This window comes from Chrysemys picta, chromosome 13 (genome assembly GCF_011386835.1).
Source record: "Chrysemys picta bellii isolate R12L10 chromosome 13, ASM1138683v2, whole genome shotgun sequence".
In the NCBI taxonomy this organism is placed as follows: Eukaryota; Metazoa; Chordata; order Testudines; family Emydidae; genus Chrysemys; species Chrysemys picta.
The window spans coordinates 21,972,050-21,993,162 of record NC_088803.1 but is presented as its reverse complement, the minus strand read 5'-3'; the positions used below and the strand labels follow the sequence as shown (position 1 = coordinate 21,993,162).

Here is a 21,113-nt window from a genome sequence, read left to right as displayed (position 1 = left end):
CACCGGCCCGGGGATAGGGGTGGCAGGCAAATGAGATTGCACTGGAGGGAAGGCACATATTTCTGGGTGTGGGTAACTAGCCATTGGCACAGCTCACCCGGGGCTGTGTGGTGGATCCTCCATTACGGCCAGCGTTTGATGCGGGATGGTGGGGGTTGGGCTTCAGTTTCCCCAGGAGTTCATTCCAGGCGCTGCTGGGAATGCAGGTTACCTGGGTGATCCCAACATTCCCGTCCGACCTCGGATCTGGGAATTCTCCAGCTGGCCCAGCGGCGGCGAGGTAACATGGGGCCCCGAGAGTGGGGTCTGGAGCAATGTTCCCTCTAATTTTTTACATGTATGTGCAGAATGAATTTTGATATGTGCAGCAATATGGAGGTGATGTGTGGTGGGGGAGGGGCCCAGGGGTTCGGAGTGTGGGAGGGGGCTCAGGGCTGGGGCAGAGGGTTGAGGTGTGGGCTCTGGCTGGGGGTGCAGGCTCTGGGGTGGGGCCGGGGATGAGGAGTTTGGGTGATGGAGGGGGCTCAGAGTTGGGGCAGAGGGTTGAGGTGTGGGATGAGATGAGGGCCCCGGCTGGGGGTGTGGGTTCCGGGGTGGGACCGGGGATGAGGGGTTTGGGGTACAGACTGCCCTGGGGAGAGAGGTCTCCCCCCAGCCCTCTCTCCCTGCAGCAGCTCGGGACCGGGCCAAGGGAGAGGCACCTCTCTGTGGCAGCTCCTGCGCGGCCCTCGGTAGCCAGCTGCACGGCCGTGCAGCTTAGAGGGAACTTAGGTCTCTGGAGCCCCTCTTGGTCATGGCAGCTCTGGCGTTCCTCACCCCCGCCCTGCACCCTTAGAACCCTGCTCCTCAATGGAGACTCCCCATGGGCTCAGAGCCAGGTTCCTGCTGCTGGAGAACCCAGCCCTCTGCCGGCCTTTCACTCCCACCAGGCTCAGGCCGGCCGGTTCTGTGGCAGGGAGCAGGAGCCCCCAGCTGTGGCCAGGGCTGGACTTCGCAGTCTCAGGGCGGGGGGTTCATGGCGGCCCCAGGTGAAGGTAAATAGCAGCACCCCCCACTTGGAACGGCCACTCTGCAAACCTCTTCTGTTCTCTGCAGGGTGACACCCTAGCTGGGTGAACAACCCCCCAGTGACCCATCTGGGTTCCCTGCAGCTCGGCACTGCTCCAGGCCCCCCCCCCAGGGGCTGGGGATAGAACCCAGGAGTCCTGGCTCCATGCCCCCCCCGGCTTAACCCACTAGTCCCCACTCCCTGCCCAGAGCTAGGGATAGAACCCAGGAGTCCTGGCTCCCAGCCTCCCCCCACTCTAACCACCAGCTCCTTCCCTGCGCTCTGTCTGAACCCCCACCCTTCCTTCTGTCTGTCCATCCATCCTCAGCCCCCCATGTGCTCTGTCCGTCCGCACTTCCCTCCTTTCATCTGTCTGTCCGTCCATACATCCCTATACACCGTCCTCTACATTTCTCCACACATCCTCCATTGCTGGCTGGCACCGTGTGCGGGGAGGGGGGCCCGGAGAGGAGCCGTCACTGTGATCTCTGAGCTAGGCCCTGTAAGCCTGTGGGACTCTCTGCCACAGGACTTGGCTGAGCAGGGAGGTGGGGCTGGAGTCTCGGAGCCATTGCTGGTGGTGGGGCACCCTGTACCTGTCAGTTTTTATAGGAACCCCGTATCTCACCCCCCTTCCCCTGCACAGATCCCCCGATCCCGGACCTGAGATGACGCAGTGCGGCCTACTGACCGGCTTCAACAAGCCAGGTGAGTCAGGGCTGGGGGTCGGGAATTGGGGCTGCAAGGGGGAGGGTGGCCCCATGGCTGACATGGCCCCTCCCCCGGTGAACATGGGTGTGTGTGTGGGGGGCCGTGGCTGAAGTCCCCCTCCCCCAGTGCCCATGGGGTATGTGGGGGGCCCATAGATGACACCCCCCTCCTCCGGCGCTGATGGGGGTCTGTGGGGTCCCATAGCTGACACCCCGCTCCCCCAGCACCCATGGGGGGCCCCCTGGCTGATGACCCTGTTCCCCCCAGTGCCCCTGCGCAGTGGCTCGGTGACGGTGCTGATCCGAGGCTTTGTTGCGGACGTGGGCTGCGAGCTGCTCTACAGGAACGAGGAGCCGGGGCCCGTGGAGGCCGTGTTCGTGTTCCCTGTGGATGCCGAGGTGGCCGTCTACGCCTTCCAGGCCCGCCTGGGGGGCACCTGCATCCAGGCCCAGCTCTGCGAGAAGAAACAGGTACTGGGGGGCATGGGTCCCGGGGGTAGAGAGGTGGGTTATGGGTGGGACTGGGGGGGATCTTGGGGTGACCCATCTCTCCAGCAGGCACAGGAGCTGTATGGGGATTCGCGGGCAGGGGGCTGTCGGGAGGTGGGGGACGTCGGTGTGACCCCATCTCTCCCTGCTGGAGCTGTATGGGGGGCAGGACAGGGGGATGTCAGGGTGATCCCGTCTCTCCCCACAGGAGCTGTACGGGGGCAGGGGAGGGGGATGTCGGGGTGTCCCGCTGTCTGGAGCGGCTCACAAGTGAGAGTGCCAGTCTCGGGGCCGAGTATCAGAAAACAGGACAGACGCCCCTAACTGCTGGATGTCTCTATCCTGGGGTTTCATGTGGCCAGCGCCCAACGTGAGCTCCTGGCTCCCTACGGAGCCCCGGCCAGCCCCCTCTCCAGCCCCTCCACCCCTAGGCCAGGCTGGACGTTGGGAGGGGAGAGTAGTAAAAGCCCAGATCACCTCCCGTCAGGTTTCTTCCAAACTCAAAGGGTGGGTCACTCCCCCCGGTCCATGGGCGCTCCGGCTCTCCCCAAAGACAGCGCTGCAGCCACGTTCTCTAGCAAACGACTAAAGGTTTGTTAGCCAAGAAGAAGAAATAAGCTGTGGAGAGGTTCAAGCAGGTAAAATACGGGCCAGGTGAGTCACGGTTTGCAGAGCAAGCGAGAGCAGAGGCGGAGGGATTTGCCAGTGGTCCCCTAAGGCTCTCCGGGTTCCCTAGAAGGGCTCTGGGGATCTCTGCCCCGTTGCTCGGGATTCCCCTGGCAGAAGCCGTCCGGGCAGAGATACAGGATCGCTCCCCGGAGTCCAGCTTAGGGCTCATTGCCCGCAGGGCCGTCCGGCGAGTGTGCCCATCACAGCCTGGCTCTGGAGGTTTTCCATGGTCAACCCATGCTGTGACGTGAGCATGTTTCTTCGTGTGCAGTTCCCAGGCTCCAGGCCCGGGGGCTGGGCAGTGACCCAGGATGGGTTTAGTTCCTTCGATTCCGTGCAGTTTGCACATCAGACATCTCCTCTTCTTGGCACCCAAACAGTCTTTAGATCTGAGGCTGAGAACAGGGAGGGCAGTCCCAGGAAACACATTGGTAAAACAAAACCATCGGGTTGCTGTGAACTGTTCTCCTGTATGAGTGAGCCAGTACCTTCCTTCTCTGACATTCACACCCAAGCAAGTTCTACAGAGACTCCGGTCTGAGCTGGCCTGTCAGTGACACAGGGGGCAGGAGGATCTCGAAGGGCAGGGGGATTTTGGGGAGCAGGGGGATCTTGAGGTGACCCTGTCTCCCCTGGCAAGCGCAGGAGCTGTATGGGGACGTGCGGGATGGGGGAAAGGGGATTTTTGGGGAGCAGGGGGATCTTGGGGTGACCCCATATCTCCGGCAGGCGCAGGACCTGTTAGTCCTGGGGGAATTCTGTGCCAAAAAATAAAAAATTCAGTGCACAATATTTTAAAATTCTACAAAATTCTGCATATTTTATTTGTCAAAATAACACAATATAATCACGTCAGTTTCAATTATTTTGGTAATTTATTTCAAAATACCTGTCAGCAATGGTGTGTGTAACTAGGCATATTCATACAGAACTTTGAGTAATAATTCATTTAAATTTCAATACAGAACTGTATTTCCTGAACCTGTGAGAAGCAGTGCAAAGGCTTGGGAGAGTTGGATAACTGCAGCACTTCTGGGCCAGAATGTATTTTCTGTGGCGGAAAAGAATTCTGCACCAGACATGAATTCTGCGCTTGAGCAGTGGTATAGAATTCCCCCAGGAGTAACCTGTACGGGGATGCACTGGCTGGGGGTTAGGGCAGGGGGATGTCAGGGGACAGGGGGATCTTGGGGTGACCCTGTCTATCAGGCAGGCCCAGGAGCTGTATGGGAACGTGCTGGCCGGGGGGCAGGGCAGGGCACTGTCTGGGGTAGGAGGCTGTTGGGGACAGTGGGATCTCAGGGTGACCCTGTCTCTCTGGCAGGCGCAGGAGCTGTACGGGGACGCGCTGGCTGGGGGCCAGAGCTCGTTCCTGCTGCAGCAGGAGGGGACCGGGGGCGACGTTTTCAGCTGCTCCCTGGGTAACCTGCCCCCCGGGGAGGAGGCGGCGCTGACCCTGCGCTACGTCTGCGAGCTGCCGCTGGAGCCCGATGGAGCCTCCCGCTACATGCTGCCAGCCATGCTGCGCCCCCGCTACACACCCCATGGTGAGACCCACAGATCCCCCCCTGTGTCCCCGCCTGTGACGTAGCCCCTGCTACGTATCCCACATGGACCCTCAGCCCCATAACACCCCCTAGGCCACTACTATGTGTCCCACAGTAAGTGCCCCCCCCAGCCCCACAATCCCTGCTCCAGGGTATGTGACCCCCCCAGCCACCCCCAAATCCTGCACTATGCCAGCCCCTCAGGTGCTCCCCGATATCCCCCCATGCCTCCCAATATCCCATACCCCCATCTTCCCCTGCTATGCCAGCCCCCAGGACCCTCCCGCTCTCTCAGCCCACACCCCATGTCTCTCTGCAGGGTGGGACGGGGAGGACGTCACCCAGGGGGTCCCGCAAGTCCCCCAGGGGGAGCTGCCCTACACCCTGAACCTGAGCGTCACGCTGCAGTCACCCCACGGCATCGACCGCATGCTCTCCAACTGCCCCCTCAGCCCCCTGAGCTATACGGCCGGGAACCGGACCACCGCCCAGGTAAGGGCTCACCCGGACACCTGGGTCCCAGTCATCCCCGCTGGGAGGGTCAGTGTGGGGGAGGTGCTGGGGGATTTGGGCCGGGGCAGGTTCCAGGGGACCATCTGGCTGTGGCTCCTGGGAGCGGTATGCAGGGGGGTGGGAGCTCTGGGGCAGGGCAGTTGGGGTTGGTCCCAGAAGGTGTGTGTGTGGGTCAATTGCCCGAGTTCTCTGGGGAAGAACTTGTGGGGCTGAGACCAGCCCGTGGGGGTGAAATCCCGGGCGTTCGATGGGCCCTTGGTTCTCTTCACTTTCTGAGAGTTTCCCGCTCCTTGATTTTCAATGGGAGAAAATGGGGGGCGTGGCGGGAAAATGTGACCCCCAAATTGGAAAGATTTAGCCAAACAAAAGTGAGAAGTTTGCAGTGTTTGCTCCAGGAAGAGCCAAGTCCCCCAGGAGCCAAGGGGAGGTGACGGTGTCTGTCGCGCCCCAGGTGTCACTATCCAAGGCCCCCCCGTGGGACCGGGACGTGGAGCTGCTGGTGTATTACGCGGAGCCGCACAAACCCAGCGCGGTGCTGGAGGCTGGACTGCCCGGAGTGGAGCCAGGTGAGGGCCCCTGCACCCTGCTGCCCCTGGGCAGGGGGGTGTCTATGGGGTGGGGTAGGAGTGTGCTGGGCTGTGATGTGGGATCGGGGGGCATGGGGCAATAAGGGGGATAGTAGGGGAATGGGGGGTGCTAGGGCTAGGTTCTCAGAGCAGTGCTGGGGGAATCAGGGCAAGCGAGGGTTGGGGGACAGGATTGGGGGGGGTCTCAGCGGAGCTGGAGGTGGGAAGGTGGGGTGTCAACAGGTGGACACTGGGGCTCACTGCAGGTTTGGGAGGGCAGGGGCTGGTGGTGGTGAGGGATGTAAGGGGAGGGCAGGGGAAGGACAGAGGAGTGGGGGAGGTACTCAGGGGAAGATGGGGTTGCGGGGGGCTGGGGGTGGTTGGGGATCTGGGGAGAGGGTGGTGTGGGGGGAGGGACAGAGGGGTGGGGGTGGGGCTCTGGGGCAGTCGGGGGGCACTGAGGGGCTGGGGCTGGGGGTGGTGGGGGATCTATGGGGAGGGTAGCATGGGGGAGGGGGAAGGGCCATGGGTGGGGCTCTGGGGCAGTCAGGGGGGCCTGGGAGCTCTCGCAGGCTCACAGGGCTTGTCCCCATGCCCCCCCCATTTGGGACTGGCCCCATCTCCCCGTAGGCTCCCTGATGGGCGACCCAGCCGTGATGGTGACCCTGCTGCCCAGCCTGCCCGAGGTGGTGCCAGGCCAGAGCTCGGCCGGGGAGTTCATCTTCCTGCTGGACCGCTCCGGCAGCATGGCGTGCCCCATGGACAGACTAGACCACTCCCGCCAGCGCATTGACAGTGCCAAGGTACGGCCAGGCGGGAGGCCACACTAGATGGGCCTGTGGAGGGGAGCAGCTCAGGCTGGCTGGGCCTGGGGGGGACAGAGCTGAGTGGGGGAGCAGCTCAGGCTGGCTGGACACGGGCGGTGACTCCTTCCATTTGTCTGTCCCCAGGAGACCCTGGTCCTGCTGTTGAAGAGTTTGCCCCTGGGCTGTTATTTCAACATCTACAGCTTTGGGTCTTGGTTCGAGTCCTTCTACCCGTGAGTCCGGGGCGGGGCATGTTGCTGGCTGGGTTAGGGATCAGGGCAGGCTGGGGTCGGGGTGTCTGTGAGTTGGGGGCAGGGCTGGCAGGCGGTGGGGGTGGCTGGGGTCAGGATGTTTTTGGGTTGGGGGCAGGGCTGGCTAGGGACGGGGTGTCCCTGGCTCCAGCTGTCCCGGCCCCTGACCCCTCGGCGCCCTCCCGCAGGCAGAGCGTGGGATACACCCAACAGACCATGGCCGAGTCCCTGCAGCACGTCCAGCAGCTCCAGGCCAACATGGGGGGCACCGAGATCTTGGCGCCGCTACGAGCCATTTACCGCAGCCCCTGCCTGGATGGGCACCCGCGCCAGGTATCGGGGCAGCCGCAGGGCATCCCGGGGGCTTGGAGAGGGGCTGGGGGCCAGGGGGGCAGCCGTGGGGTGTCCCGGGGTTCAGAAAGCGGCTGGGGGAGCTGAGGAGGGTTGGGGGGTGTCAGAAGGAAATGGGGCTGGGGTGGAGAATAAACTCAGAGACTTTCAGGCCAGAAGGGACCATCCTGATCATCTTGTCTGGCCCCAGCCCCTCACCCCCCCCAGTGACAGCCCCTTGACAGGCCCAGCCCCTGGGGCTGAGTCACCAAACCCCTGAGCCCTGAAGTACAGACGTAGGGTCACAGAGTCCCCCCAATTACTCCAGGGCCCTGGCTGCTGAGGGTGACGAACCCCCCAGCGTCTCTGCCCATCTGATGCAGGAAAGTCCCTTTCCCACCCCCCACCCCACATGTGGAGGTCAGTGAGCCCCGAGCGTGGGGCCGAGACCCCCTAGCCAGCCCTTGGGAAGGATTCTCTGCAGTAACTCTGAGCCCCCGCCCCCCACCTAGTGCCCTGTCCCAAGCCGGGGGGTGTTTGCCCCCAGCTGTTGCCATGGGTCATGCACCATCGCAGGCACCTCGGTGCCTGGCCTCCCTGCCATGGCTCACGCCCCCTGCTCCCCTCGGGAGGCTGTTTCTGAACTTCCTGGACTTGGAGAGGGGCTGGGAGCCCTGGGGGCAGGTGATGGGGGCTTTGGGAGTGTGGGGGGCTCGGAGTGGGACGGGGGCTGATGCCCCTTGCGGTGTAAGTGGGGCATGTTGGGCAGGAGCTGGGGGGGGCACCTCTGTATAGAGCTGGGGGCAGCTCTGGGTGCTGCGCCCAGCTCTGGGGGGCGCCCTGCAGCGAGGGGGCAGGGAAGGCAAGTGGGGGGGGGGGTCAGGAGGGAGCTCCCAGAAAGGTGCCCCCAGCAGTTGGGTGGGTTAGTGTCTCCGGGGGCTGGGGAAGAGGTGACAGGTGGGTGTTGGGGGTCACAGTTAGAGATGGGGAGAAGGTCAGGGGTCCCCGTCTGTCAGCCCCCCCCCAGGGGAGAGCTCTGGGACAGGAGGAAGAAGGCTACGCGGGGGGTCTCATGGGGCCGGGGGTCTCTGGGAGGGGGGTCAGTGGGGCAGGCTCTCTGGGGGCTGCCCCCATTCCCAGGGGGAGGAGGTGTCTGCGGGGGATTTGGGGTCCCTGGCTCTGACAGCGTCTCTCCTCCTCCAGCTGTTCGTGTTCACGGACGGGGAGGTGGGGAACACCCAGGACATCATCACCGAGGTGCAGCGTCACCAGGGGGCCCACAGGTAACAGGGCGCTCTTCTAACCCTGCCCCCCAGCGACCCCCAAGTGAACCCCAACTCTGTCCCCTCTTCAACTGCTCTCACCCCCCGGACTCTGCCCCCCCACAGGTGCTTCTCCTTCGGCATCGGGGAAGGGGCCTCCACAGCTCTGATCAAAGGCATCGCCTGGGCAGCAGGGGGCAGTGCCGAGTTCATCACAGGCCAGGACCGCATGCAGCCCAAGGTGAGAACCCAGGAGTCCGGGCTCCTCCATCCCTCTCCTGTGCTAACCCTCCAGACCCCACTCCCCTCCTAGAGATGGGAGAGAACCCCGGAGTCTGGGATCCTCCCCGACCCTGCTCTAACCCACCAGCCCCTACTCCTCTCCTAGACCAGGGATAGGACCCAAGCCTCCTGGTCCCAGAGTGCCGGTCTCTCCCCCAGGCCCTGCAGTCTCTGAAGCGGGCCCTGCAGCCGGCTGTGACTGGGATCTCGCTGAGCTGGGATCTGCCACCCGGGATGGAGGCGGCGCTGCTGGGCCGGGGTCCTGACGTGATCTTCCCTGGGCAGCGGTGCCTCATCTACGCCCAGCTCCACGGGCAGCCCCAGGTGAGAGAGCAACCCCGCCCCCCCGGACACCCCCAGGGCTTGGGGTCAGTGATTGAGCCGGGAACCTCCCACCCCCTCCTGGGTGATAACTCTGACCCCTAACGATGGCCTTTGGGCTGGGGGTCTCTGTGCTACCCCAACTGAGTTGATCTCAGTCAGGATCATTAACTCCAGACCCTACTGATGGCCATTAGGCTGACTAGACAGCCCCCCGGCTGCTGTTAATCAGGCGTATTTACCCCCTTTGTTCTGTAACCTGGGTCTGGGGGGGTCCCCGGGCATCTTCTCCCCCCTCGCACTCCACCCTTTCTCTGACCCCCTTTCTCTGCCTGCAGCCCCCAGACACTGCCATGGGGGGCGTCACCCTGCAGTACCGCATCCAGGACCAGACCTACAAGGAGACGCTGCAGTTCCCCCTGCAGCCACAGGATGGAGACAGGTGACAGCAACGCTCCTGTGGCCCTCATTACCCCCAGGTATCTGGGTCCTGCCCCTCCCCCCCATCCCCATCCCCAACAGGACAGGAAAGGGAGGGGACCTGCCTCAGCTCACAGAGGGAAGCAGAAGTCCTGGCTCCCAGCCCCCCTGCTGTAACCACTAGAAGCTTATGCCCAAATAAATCTGTTAGTCTTTAAGGTGCCACCAGACTCCTTGTTGTTTTCACTAGAAGCCAGGAGTCCTGGCTCCCCCCACCCATACACTATCCCACTAGCCCCTGCTCCCCTTCCTGCATGGCTGGAACCCAGGCGTCCGGGGCTCACCCCATGACTCTCTGTCCCCGGCACAGGCTGCCTATTCACCGGCTGGCAGCCAAGTCGCTGCTGCTGGAGCTGGAGGGGGCCGTGGACACCGGGTCGGAGGGGGACCAGCGCCGGGTGCTGGAGACCAGCCTGAGCTCGGGGGTCGTCTGCTCCCTCACGGCCTATGTTGGGGTGGTCACAGAGCGGACGCAGCCGGTGCAGGGGCCGCTGGTGAGATGGGGCATCCCGCTCACAGGTAACCCTGGAGGAGTTGGAGGGGGCCCTCAGGTGGGAAGGGGAACCTGGGGCCGGGGGGGCAGCATGTGGGTGGGGGGCTCGGGTGGGAGGGGGAACCTGGGGCTGGGGGCGGGGGGTGGAACCTGCCACTGGCAGGGGAATTCCAGGAGGGATCCCAGCAGGGTGAATCCCAGTTGGTGGAGGGGCACCTGGATGCATGGGGAGGCATCATGGATATGGGCTAATGTCCCTTTGCCCCTCTCCTTGCCCCAGCTATCATGTGGCTCTGCTGGCCCCACCCTGACCCCCAGGGTGACCCCAGTCTCCCCGGCGCTGGCCAGGTGAGACGGGGGAGCAGCCTGCGGGGCCTGGCCATTCCAAGCTGGGAGAGTGGGGCCTCTGGGGTGGACAGGTGGGCATATGGACGGACCCGGAACCGGAGACCCAAACAGATGGGGGCAGAGACCGAGAATCAGATAGATGGACCGAGACGGGGAGATGGAGACAGGCAGACCGACCCAGACAGAGGCAGGGACCAGAGGGGTGGGCGCATCGCTGGCATGAGCAGGCCTGGCTAGCGGGGGCCTCTCGTCCCCCAGTGTCCTGCCCTCATCCATGGGGCGCAGCACCCCCCCTGCATCCCTTGGGGCTGGAAGAGGTGTCCCAGCTGGGGGGAAGTTGCAGGGGAGGGGCTGGATCTGGGGGGTCCCAGCCCAGAGCCTGGGAGGGGATCCTGACTCTGAGGGAGCTAAGGGGAGGGGAGGATGGGGCTGGGTGTGTGTGTGGGTCCCAGCTGGGGGGCAGGGAGGAGGGGTCCTACCGGCGTGTTGGCTCTGGGTGCCGGGTGGGGGAGGATTTCGCTTCCCTCCCTTAGCTTGTCTCTGTCTGTCTGCGTGTCCATCTGTCTGTCCCTCTCTCTGACCATCTGCTCCCTAGAGTTTGATTTGATGGCAGGACATTTGTCGTACGTTTTCCCTTGCCTGGATGAAGACAACCAACGCTCCTTCACCTTGCGCGATGTGGTGGTTGTGGAGCACGTGAACCACTGCGTAAAGCGGCGCCCCCCTCGGAGGTGCCTGTTCTGGCTCTGCTGCCTCCCAGAGTTCATCCGGGGGAGCCTCCGACGCGAAGGCAGGAAGTCCTGCATACACGGCGCCCCGCCGGAGACCGTGCCCCAGAAAGGTGAGGGGGGCAGGGGCTGGCAGTCAGGACTCGGGGCAGGCGGCAAACACCAGGATAACACTTCATCAGGTCAGAGACAGACGTGCCCTGACGGTCCCGGAGCTGGGCAAATGTTTAACAGCTACATAGAAAGTGAAGGAACTTCCTGGGTAAAACACTGGTGTGACGCTTGGGGAAGGGGAATCCGCAGCAGGTTTTTTTTTAAGTGTCGTGATGCAAATTGTCTTGCAACAAAATAAATAAAAAATAAGGAAACTCACAGGCAAAAAACTCTGCCCCATAACCCTGGAACAGGCATAGCTATAATATCGTTTAGCCTCTGTAACATCCCATTTTCCCCACACACTTAGATGCTTGTGTGTTTCCCCAGACATAGGTTTCAGAGTAGCAGCCGTGTTAGTCTGTATCCGCAAAAAGAAGAACAGGAGTACTTGTGGCACCTTAGGCTACATCTACACTACAGGGGGGAGTCGATTTAAAATACGCAAATTCAGCTACGTGAATAGCGTAGCTGAATTCGACGTATCGCAGCCGACTTACCCCGCTGTGAGGACGGCGGCAAAATCGACCTCTGCGGCTTCCTGTCGACGGCGCTTACTCCCACCTCCACTGGTGGAGTAAGAGCGCCGATTCGGGGATCGATTGTCGCGTCCCATAAATCGATCCCCGAGAGGTTGATTTCTACCTGCCGATTCAGGCAGGCAGTGTAGACCTAGCCTTAGAGACTAACAAATTTATTAGAGCATAAGCTTTCGTGGACTACAGCCCACTTCTTCGGATGCATATAGAATGGAACATTTATATGCTTTTTGTTTTTTTTTTCTTCTCTTAATTAATTGGCCTCTCAGAGTTGGTAAGACAACTCCCACCTGTTTATGCTCTCTGTATGTATGTATATGTTCCATTCTATATGCATCCGAAGAAGTGGGCTGTAGTCCACGAAAGCTTATGCTCTAATAAATTTGTTAGTCTCTAAGGTGCCACAAGTACTCCTGTTCTTCTTTTTCCCAGACATAGGTTTGTATCACAGGTTGTGGTGTGGGATGGTCCCAGGGTCAGATTGTATTTGAGAAACACCCTGGAGTTTTGGGATTAATGGCGGGGGCTGGGACATTCACAGGGGCCCAAGGAAGTTGGGTGCCTAACTAAAGTTAATTGTCATCCCATGGGTGCAGGAAGGGGCATAGTTCAGGGTGCCCATGGAGGGGTTAACGGTGCTGAGAAGCAGGTAAAAGACGCCCATGGATGGGGCAGGGTTAAGGACGCTCATGGGGGGGCACAGTTAAGGTTGTAGGCTGTCCCTTAGCCTGGACAGGCCATGTCACTGTTCTGTAACGATGTCCCAGCCCAATCTCCCCACATCTCTCCCTAGAGCGGGCACTGGAGGAGTCTCCCTTGCTGAGGCTGGTGTCTCTTCAGAATGCTGATGGCTCATGGGACCTGGACCCCCGGCTGGCTGCCGCACTGGGGGTGAGTGAGACCGATGCCAGGGGGAGGATGCCCATTGAGGTGAGTGCGGGAGGGGACGGGGCAGAGGAGAGGCGGGGAGAGATGGGGCTCAGGTGCCATGAGTTGAGCCTGTTCTCTGCTCCCAGATGAGACTGGGGGTGACCCAGGCTGGGGGCGGGTCTGAGGGCAACTGGATCAAAAGACCCTTGAACCTGGAGCCCAGTGGGTGAGATGGGCCCAGAGTGGGGGGCTGGGAACCCCCAAACAGGGGGTTGGAGCATTGGATCAAGAGGTTCTAGGACTGGGGGTTGGGGGGACATGGGGAAGCCCAGGCTGGGCCCCCTCTGAGGCTGTCTACCTACCCCCGGCCATGGCATTGGGCATCTGGGTAGGGGGTCCACGGTGCTAGAGCTGGGAACTCTCTGAATCTGAGGAGGGAGCGCTGGATTTGGGGGTTCCCAGGGCAGGGGGATGGGGGCAGTGCTCAGAAGTACGGGGGGGGGGTCCACAGGGCAGGGGAAGGAGGCAGCACTTGTGGGGGCAGGAGGGGTCCTCAGGGCAGGTGCTGTCTCAGGCTCTCGCTCTCCTTCCCTCCCCCACCCCCAGGATGTGGCCCCCGGAGTCTGGGCCACGGTGCTGGCTGTGGTCTGGCTGCACGGCCGGGCCGCAGGGCAGCGCGACGAGTGGGAGCCAAGGCTGTGGTCTGGGTGCGGGGCCGAGCAGGTGAGATGGGGCTAGGGGGTTGGGGGCAGGCCCAGGGCCTCGACCGGAGAACCCTGGGCCCCATGGAAACCCCACAGCCCATAGCCCCAGCCCTGCCCCCCAGGGCTCCATAGCCCAGCCCTCGAGAGCCCCTATCCGCAGCGTCTCCCTGTCCTAATCTCAGCACCCATCTGGGGTCTCCGTGCCCAGCCCCCCAGTGCCTTTACTCCCCTGCCCCCCATGCCAGTCCCCCACACTCAGTGAGCTCTCTGGCCTTTGCCCCCAGGCCCGCCCCTGTTCCTCTGGCTGGTGTCTTCCCCCCACAGCCCTCACTACCCCACTTCCCAGGCTGGTGTCTCCCCCCGGACCCCCTGAAATGCCCCCCCCTCCCAGGCTGGTGTCATCCCCCCCCGGCCCTCGCTACCCCATTCCTCGATTAGTACCCCCACCCGTTTTCCTGGCTGATGTCTCCCCCCTGACGCCCCCCTCTTGTTTCAGGGCCCCGGCTGAGCGAATGCCTGGAAGCTGCCAACACTCTGCTGGGGTGCACCGTTGGCCCTGCCGTCTTTGGGCTCTGAGCCCCATTCCCACCCCCGAAGCTACCCTGGGCCTCCAACTGGGAAGCCCCAAGGGCCAGCAGGGGGCACTGGGTGTAGACCCACCTGGCCGGCCTGTGCCCAGCCTGGAGCTAACCCCCCGCTGAGATCCCACCAATTTGGATGCATCCGGCTCCTGCTGGCTGAAGAGGCGCCATGGCTGCCCCCCGGCTCCACCCCATGCTGACTCAGTGTTCAGTAACCCCCACGCCGCTCACAGCTGCCACCTCCTCTCAGGATTGTGGTGAGGAGTCCTCTGGATCGCCAGTGTCAATGTCGCACATTTATTCGCTTTTTCCAAATGACCCTCTATTAACAGCCCCTGCGCCCCACCCCATAGGTGGCTGCACTGACCTCGCCCTGCATGAGCCATCGAGTGTAAACCTAGGCCCATCTGCACGGAGTTCAGCTATTGGACAGACAGACTGACAGGATCTTTGCGTGTCCAAACACAACTTCATTTGGTCATAATGGCAGATATCTCTGCGATAGACAGTCTGGAACGGGAACCGTAGCCCAGGGCTTTGCACGCATTATTAGAGCTGCTCAGACGTTTTCCAGCTGAACACTGTTCAGTTGGCAGCTGGGATTCAGTGGGGAAGGCTGACAGGTGGAAGTGGGCAGCAGATAGAGGATGCTTGCCACGTGCTGTGTGTTGTGAATCTGTCCCCATTCACCAGCTGCTGAATTCTCTACCGAAGGAAGAAATGCTTAAAACCTGGCCATCCAACCTGACTGCCCACCTTGGGCAGCGTTGGGCTCTTCTCAGGATGTCCTGGGGCTCAAGCAAACACTGGAAGACCTCAGCTCTTTAATTCCCCGGGGAGAAAGCGTTATGTTTATCAAGGAACTGCACGAAAATAGCAAAGAAGCAAACAGATTTCCCTCTTCGTGTTAACCAGTGTCGACCAACCTTGAACTGCTCTCACCATGTGCCTCTGTGCTGGGTCATGTCCCTAGTGAGAAGGCAACTCAGCCAATGTAATGCACAGCCCCCAGGTCCCGTTGCTGCCCCATGCCCTGCATTGCATGGAGGCTCGGGGGAAGGATCGATTGCCTTGAGCCAGCACTGGGAAGGAACGCAGCCCTTTGGCTGAGATTCCCCCCAAGGGGCAGATGGAACTCAGAGATCCTAATTCTCACGGCCCGCTATGAACAGTGGGACTTAGATGCCAGTGGTGACATCCTGGCCCCACTGAAACCAAATGGCCTTTTGCCTTCACTCCAGCAGGTGCAAATTTCAGCCCGAGCCTTTTCAGTGGCCTTCAGATAAACTCCGTCGGCAGAAGCGGGTTGCCTAGTCCCCGTAGGCTCCTTTGGAAAGCCCTGTTACCAGCCGACTTCAGTGGCCTTTGAGGCAGGCCCTGTCTGTATACCTGAGCCTTTAGATAGATAGATAGAGAGAGAGAAAATCCACATGCAGAATAACACCATCAAGTCGTACGACCGTCTGTACTCACACATACGTGGCCTCACGTAGTGTAGCACAGCCAGTAATGTCTGAACACTCCAGCATGTAACGCCCTGTCTGTGCCCATCTGGTCCCCGGTTCCTAGCTGCTCTGCTTGGCCCTGGGTTGGCTTTGGGTGGTAGGGATTAGAGCAGGGGCCTGGCCCATGGCGTTCCTGGGTTCTGCTCTGGTTCCTGGAGGCAGAGATGGCCTAGTGGGTCGAGCGGGGGGTCTGGGATTCAGGACTCCTGGCTTCTCCTGTGGTAAAAGTGTCACAGACACTAAACAGATGTAAACACACTGAGCAGAGCAGGAGTCACCCTCAGTCTTACAGGGCCTTAGCGGGCCAGAGTCTTTCCCACCCTTCCGCCAGGGTGAAGACTCCATGGCTAGAAGGTCCTGGCCATGTGATGGGTCTGAGCGAGTTCCTGCTCATCCTTTCAGAGCCAAAGGCCTTTCTTTGGTTCCTCGGTTCTGGAAAGTCAGCCTGGCCCAGTCTGTGCGACCCGCCCTCAAGGGCATGGAACTTCTCTGGAGCCCTGTCTCCGGCAGCGTGTCTGGATGGCATCGGAAACCCAGGCTTGGAGACGAGGGGTTTCCAAGTGCTTGTGTGTCTGCACTGCATGGGAAGCCTGGGTTTGTGCTTGCTAGACCTGGCTCTCATGGCTGTGCTAATACATCCACACTGCACTGATCAGACTCTGGAAACAACAGGGCTCGAACCCACGTTTCAGCTGGACTTGGGCTCTGTCCCATCCCCCCTTCGCAGCAGCCTAGGCCCTGAGTGCTGACTGCGCTGAGCCAATTACTGACCCAGAAATGGTTCTGAACAAGAAATGTCACACATCAAATGGATAGTTCACGTCTCCTCTTGCAATAGATCATTCATCTGTGAGTCAGGCAGGGGGAACCTAGGCCAGCCTGAGAGGCGTTTGTCCAGCCTGTTCTTAAAACCCTCCAGTGACAGGGGCTCCCCAGCCTCCCTGGGCAGCCTGTTTCAGAGCTTCACTCCCCTGAGAGTTAGAAAGTGTTTCCTGATATCTCACCTCAATCTGCCTTGCTGCAGATTCAGCTCATTACGGCTTGTCCTGCCTTCAGGGGACATGGGGAACAATTGATTCCCGTCCTCTTTAGAACTGCCCATAAGGTATTTGCAGACTATCAGGTCGCCCCTCAGTCTTCTGTTCTCAAGACTAAACAGGCCCTGGTTGTTGTTTTTTTTTTAATCTTTCTTCCTAGGTCAGGTTTTCTAAACCTTTGCTCACTTTTGCTGCTCTCCTCTAGACTCCTCCGATTTATCCACGTCTTGCCTAAAATGTGGCACCCAGAACTTCAGTTGGGGCCTCACCAGCGCCGAGTGGAGCGGGACAATTCTCTCCTGTGTCCTACATACGACCCTCCTGTTAATAACTGTCAGGGTGGTTAAACACTGGAATAAATTGCCTAGGGAGGTTGTGGAATCTCCATCGCTGGAGATATTTAAGAGTAGGTTAGATAAATGTCTGTCAGGGATGGTCTAGGCAGTATTTGGTCCTGCCATGAGGGCAGGGGACTGGACTCGATGACCTCTCGAGGTCCCTTCCAGTCCTAGCATCTATGAATACAACCCACAGTGAGATTAGTGCTGGGTCTGTGTTATACAGGAGGGGCAGAGGAGATGGTCACGTTGACCAAGGCCAGAAGAGACCAGTGAGTCATCTCCTCCTCCTGTCCAGTACCTATAATGCAGCTTCTGTCTCATTCCTTAGCCGTTGCTGCCCTCTGGCGATCACATGGAGGAACCAGAATTTCACCACCATCAGCCTTGTTCTCCATCTTTGCTCATTACCGGTTTGCTTCCGAACGCTTCCCTCCCATTTGTCAGTCTAAACGGCTACACACCAAGGGCTGGTTGGATGGGTTCGCAGGGTGCCAGGCACCCGCACAGATTTGCCTTTGTATTGTTAATTCACCAGCAGGTAATGCACGTAGCTGCCAATCCTGGTGAGATGGGGGCCCATGGGAGTTTGGCCTTTGATCTCAGTGGGGACAGGGTTTGCACCCACTGACTATCTAGGAAGGTAAATGCTTCTGATCACTGTAGGAGTTGAGCACACGCAGGGATGAGGTGACTCCAATGGAGCTACAACCGAGTCATGCCAACTGGGGATCTGGCCCAGTGACCCCAATGGCGCGACAGCTGATGGACACCAGCTGAGGATCTGTCCCACAGAGCTTAAGGTTGAGATTTTCCAGTTCTGACTAGGGGATTTGGACACACAATTCCCATTAAATTTAGTCTGAAAACCTCAACCTAAGTGACCCACTCAGGGGCACCCAGGGAGCCTGCAGCAAGGCCAGGAACAGAGCTGTGAGTTCCAAGGGCCGAGCTGATGCCTCAAACACACGCTCAGACATCATCTCCCTGCTGGGGTCTCTGGCATGTGCAGGAGCGGCGCCAGGGTTTTTGCCGCCCTCTGAGCATTCGGCGGCAGGGGTCCTTCCGCTCCACGTCTTTGGGGCACTTCGACGGCGGGTCCCGGAGCGAGTGAAGGACCCGCCGCCGAATTTCTGCCAAAGACCCCAAGTGGAAGGACCCCCCGCCGCTGAATTTCCACCGAGGGCGGCAAAATGCTGCCCCCCAAATCCTGCCACTCTAGGCGACCGCCTAGGGTTGCCTAGTGGAAGCACCGGCCCTGGGCATGTGCCATGCACAGACAAGGCTATATCGCAATGCTCCCTTCCGGCCTTAGAGCAGCTGGGAATCTGTGGCTACATCTACACTACAGGGGGGGGGTCGATTTAAGATACGCAAATTCAGCTACGCGAATAGCGTAGCTGAATTCGACGTATCGCAGCCGACTTACCCCGCTGTAGGGACGGCGGCAAAATTGATCTCTGCGGCTTCCCGTCGACGGTGCTTACTCCCACCTCCGCTGGTGGAATAAGCGTCGATCCCCGAGAGGTCGATTTCTACCCGCCGATTCAGGCGGGTAGTGTACACCCAGCCTGTGACTCTCCTAGTGAAACTGATGCAGGGCTGTTCAAAGCGATTGTTTAGCAGGGGGCGTCCTGCTCCTCTGGGAACGCTGTAGCCCCCACATTCCCCAACTGACCAGCAGTAGGCATTGTTTAACACATGCTGTGCTTTTATCCATGGATTTGTGGCTGTTTTCAAGTGTGGGGACCTGACAATAATAATTTGGCTCGACTTAGGCACCTAAATGCGGTTGAATTTCAGCAGGATGTGGACACCGAGCTCCTATAAAGCTGCTTTCCGAGTGCGAGCCATAGCTCTCATCTGGCCCAACCATAGACCTCAGCCCCATGTGGGGAAACTGAGACACAGAGCGGTGATGGGTCACTTTTTCCAAAGCACCTAATTCCATGTCCAGGGACTGTTTTTTAAAGGTATTCAGGGGCCTTGTGGAATTTTCAACAGTGCCTAAGCAAGTTAGGCACCTAACTCCTGTAGAGAGGAATAGGACCTGGGCATCTAAACCCCTTAGGCAGTTTGGAAATCTTTGCCTTAATGTCTCAGTTTTAGCCATTTTTTTCAGGCTTGCTGGGCAGACCTGAGACGGCTGGCCAGGGATTTTTTCCTGGCTACTTTGAGGCACCCGAGTTTGAAAACTTTTGCCGAAGGGATTGGGCTGAGGGCGCAAAGGAAGCCCAGGCAGCTCCGGGATCACAGTGAAGGTCTCTGGATCCCCATCATGTGCTCCAAACTGTCGTTATTATGAATTCTTCTCCTTTGCCAAACTTACGCCAGCGAGAGCAAGGTTAGAAACTGACCTCTGGAGACAAAGCCGGTCTCACGTGCCTTGATGTATAGCAGCATCAGCCCCGGTTTAGTCTGATTTACACTGTGAAGATAGAAGTGTAAATGTGTTTGATGCTATATAACTGTGTGTGTATGGGAGGAAGGGGGGATTTTGGGGTATTATGACCCTGCTGTGTGCCTCAGTTTCCCCATATGCAGTGTGGTTGCCCAGCAGAGGCAAAGGACTCTGCGTTTTCAGGAACGGCTAAAAGACACCCGCATGAGTGACACCTCCCTGCCTGGGGGGGAACGAGGAGTCGTTAAGGAACCAGCTAGAACCGACCCATGTGAACAAGGTGCCCAGCGACCTGATGCCAGGGCCAGTGCCACCTGGATCTCCCCCGCTGTCTCAGCAGGGAAGCAGAGCAAAGACCCCAGCTGGAGAAGGAAGGACTGGGGAGCTGGGAGCTGAGGGGAAGAGGTGGCTGCTGGAATCTCTCTACGGAGGTCAGACAGACACAGCCAGAACCCAGGATGCTACTCCAGATGGGGTGGGCCCTGGGCTGACCCGAACCCATGCTGCCTTCACTTTCATTTCTCTGTGCCAACGTGCGAAGTGCCAATACTGTGTCCGAGTGACTAATAAACCCGGCTGTTTCGCGTGCGCTGCTTGAGTGTTGCTGCAAATCCCGGTTGCGCTGTGGGGTGAGCCGGGGATGAGGGGTTTGGGTGCAGAAGGGTGCTTCGGGGCTGCGGCAGTGAGAGAGGACTCCCCTCAGTGCTCTCTCCCTGCAGCAGCACCTGTGCGGGTGGGGAGAGGAGCCTCTCCCTGCCACAAGTGCCCTGGGGCTGGGGCTAGGGCTACAGGATAAGCACCCCTCCCCCGGCCCAGCAGGTCCTGGCCCATGGAGGGCCGCCCCGGCCTTGCCTGGGTCTGGGCCAAGGGAGGGCCACGCCTGGGTCTGGGCTGCTCCGGCCTTGCCGCCCCGGCTGCGGCAGGTCCGGGCCGGAGGCTGAGTTGGGGCCGGGGGAGTGAGGGCCGGGCTAGGTGGGGCAGGTTCCCTGAGGGGAGAACCTCCACCTAACCCTTTAAAAACCAGTCGCTGGACATGGCTAAATAGGCGGCCGCACAGCTCACAGGGAACTTAGGTCAGGACTGAGGGGCACCAGTGGAGCTGTGTGCGTGTGTGAGCCCTGGGATGGAAGGGGGCTGTGGGGTAGGACTGAGGACACGGGCAGAGCTGGGGGCTGTGGGCAGGACAGCAATGCCCATCAGTCACTGCGGCCTGGATACCCGGACTTGCCTTTTGCTCACTGGACTGTGCTGCCTTTGCTGACTGCATGGGAAACTGAGGCTTGTTCATGTGTCTGTTTCATTGCATCCCCCCACCCCTGCTAACATTCCCTCGCTCCCTGAGGGGAGCCTGCTGGAACGTACAAAGGGCCACATCACCTGTCCCAGGCGCAGGGAGTGAACGGCTTGACCCCTGTTACTTTACACATCAGGTCTGTTTACCATAGAAACAGACCCATCCCGTCCTCTGTCTAACTTGATTAGTGCCTCTCACTTTCTCTTCTAATCAGCTCCCATGAGACTGCCCCTGAGCCCAGCATTTCCCGGCAACGTCTCCAGGCTAATGGCACTCGGCGGGACCTATTAAAACGATGCATATCTTGGTGGAAGCCCTAGAGAGCTCTCGAGGCAGGGCCCAGCTCTGGGCTGGGCTGAACCGCTCATGGAACGCTCATTAAGCCATGTGAAGCTCTAATGACCCATGTGGCTCCTCCTGTAGGGCTCTGTACGGCAACAGGTGCTGCAAGGCTAATTGCAGAGAGTTCTTTTTAGAAGGTGCTTGGCTAATAGAAGCATAAAAGTGTCACACTGGAAGGGACATCGAGAGAGCTCTAGTCCAGTCTCCTGCAATCAGGAAGGACTAAGTATTATCTAGACCAAGGATAGGTAATTTTGGCATGCAGTTCGCCAGGGTAAGCATCCTGGCTGGCCCGACCGGTTTGTTTACCTGCTGTGTCCTCAGGTTTGGCCGATCGCGGCTCCCATTGGCCACGGTTCGCCGCTCCAGGCCAATGGGGGCTGTGGGAAGTGGCGCGGGACGAGAGATATGCTGGCCGCCGCCCACCACCGCCCCCATTAGCCTGGAGCAGATGCAGCAGGTAAACAAACTGGCCAGGCCAGCCAGGGTGTGTACCCTGGCGAACT

General features: G+C 60.0%; 1 protein-coding gene across 1 annotated transcript; it reads left to right on the top strand.

Moving 5' to 3' along the window:
- The first annotated feature begins 700 nt into the window (after nucleotides 1–700).
- LOC101935354 (von Willebrand factor A domain-containing protein 5A-like) lies at nucleotides 701–19,551 on the top strand. Its single transcript, XM_065565609.1, has 17 exons — nucleotides 701–1,756; nucleotides 2,027–2,229; nucleotides 4,241–4,463; nucleotides 4,783–4,955; nucleotides 5,428–5,542; nucleotides 6,173–6,345; nucleotides 6,493–6,581; nucleotides 6,788–6,932; nucleotides 8,133–8,212; nucleotides 8,318–8,432; nucleotides 8,633–8,797; nucleotides 9,133–9,236; nucleotides 9,585–9,793; nucleotides 10,711–10,956; nucleotides 12,329–12,465; nucleotides 13,012–13,128; nucleotides 13,606–19,551. The coding sequence occupies exons 1-17, from the start codon at nucleotides 1,717–1,719 to the stop codon at nucleotides 13,615–13,617; spliced, it is 2,346 nt and encodes a 781-aa protein (XP_065421681.1). The 5' UTR covers nucleotides 701–1,716; the 3' UTR covers nucleotides 13,618–19,551.
- The last annotated feature ends 1,562 nt before the right edge of the window (nucleotides 19,552–21,113 follow it).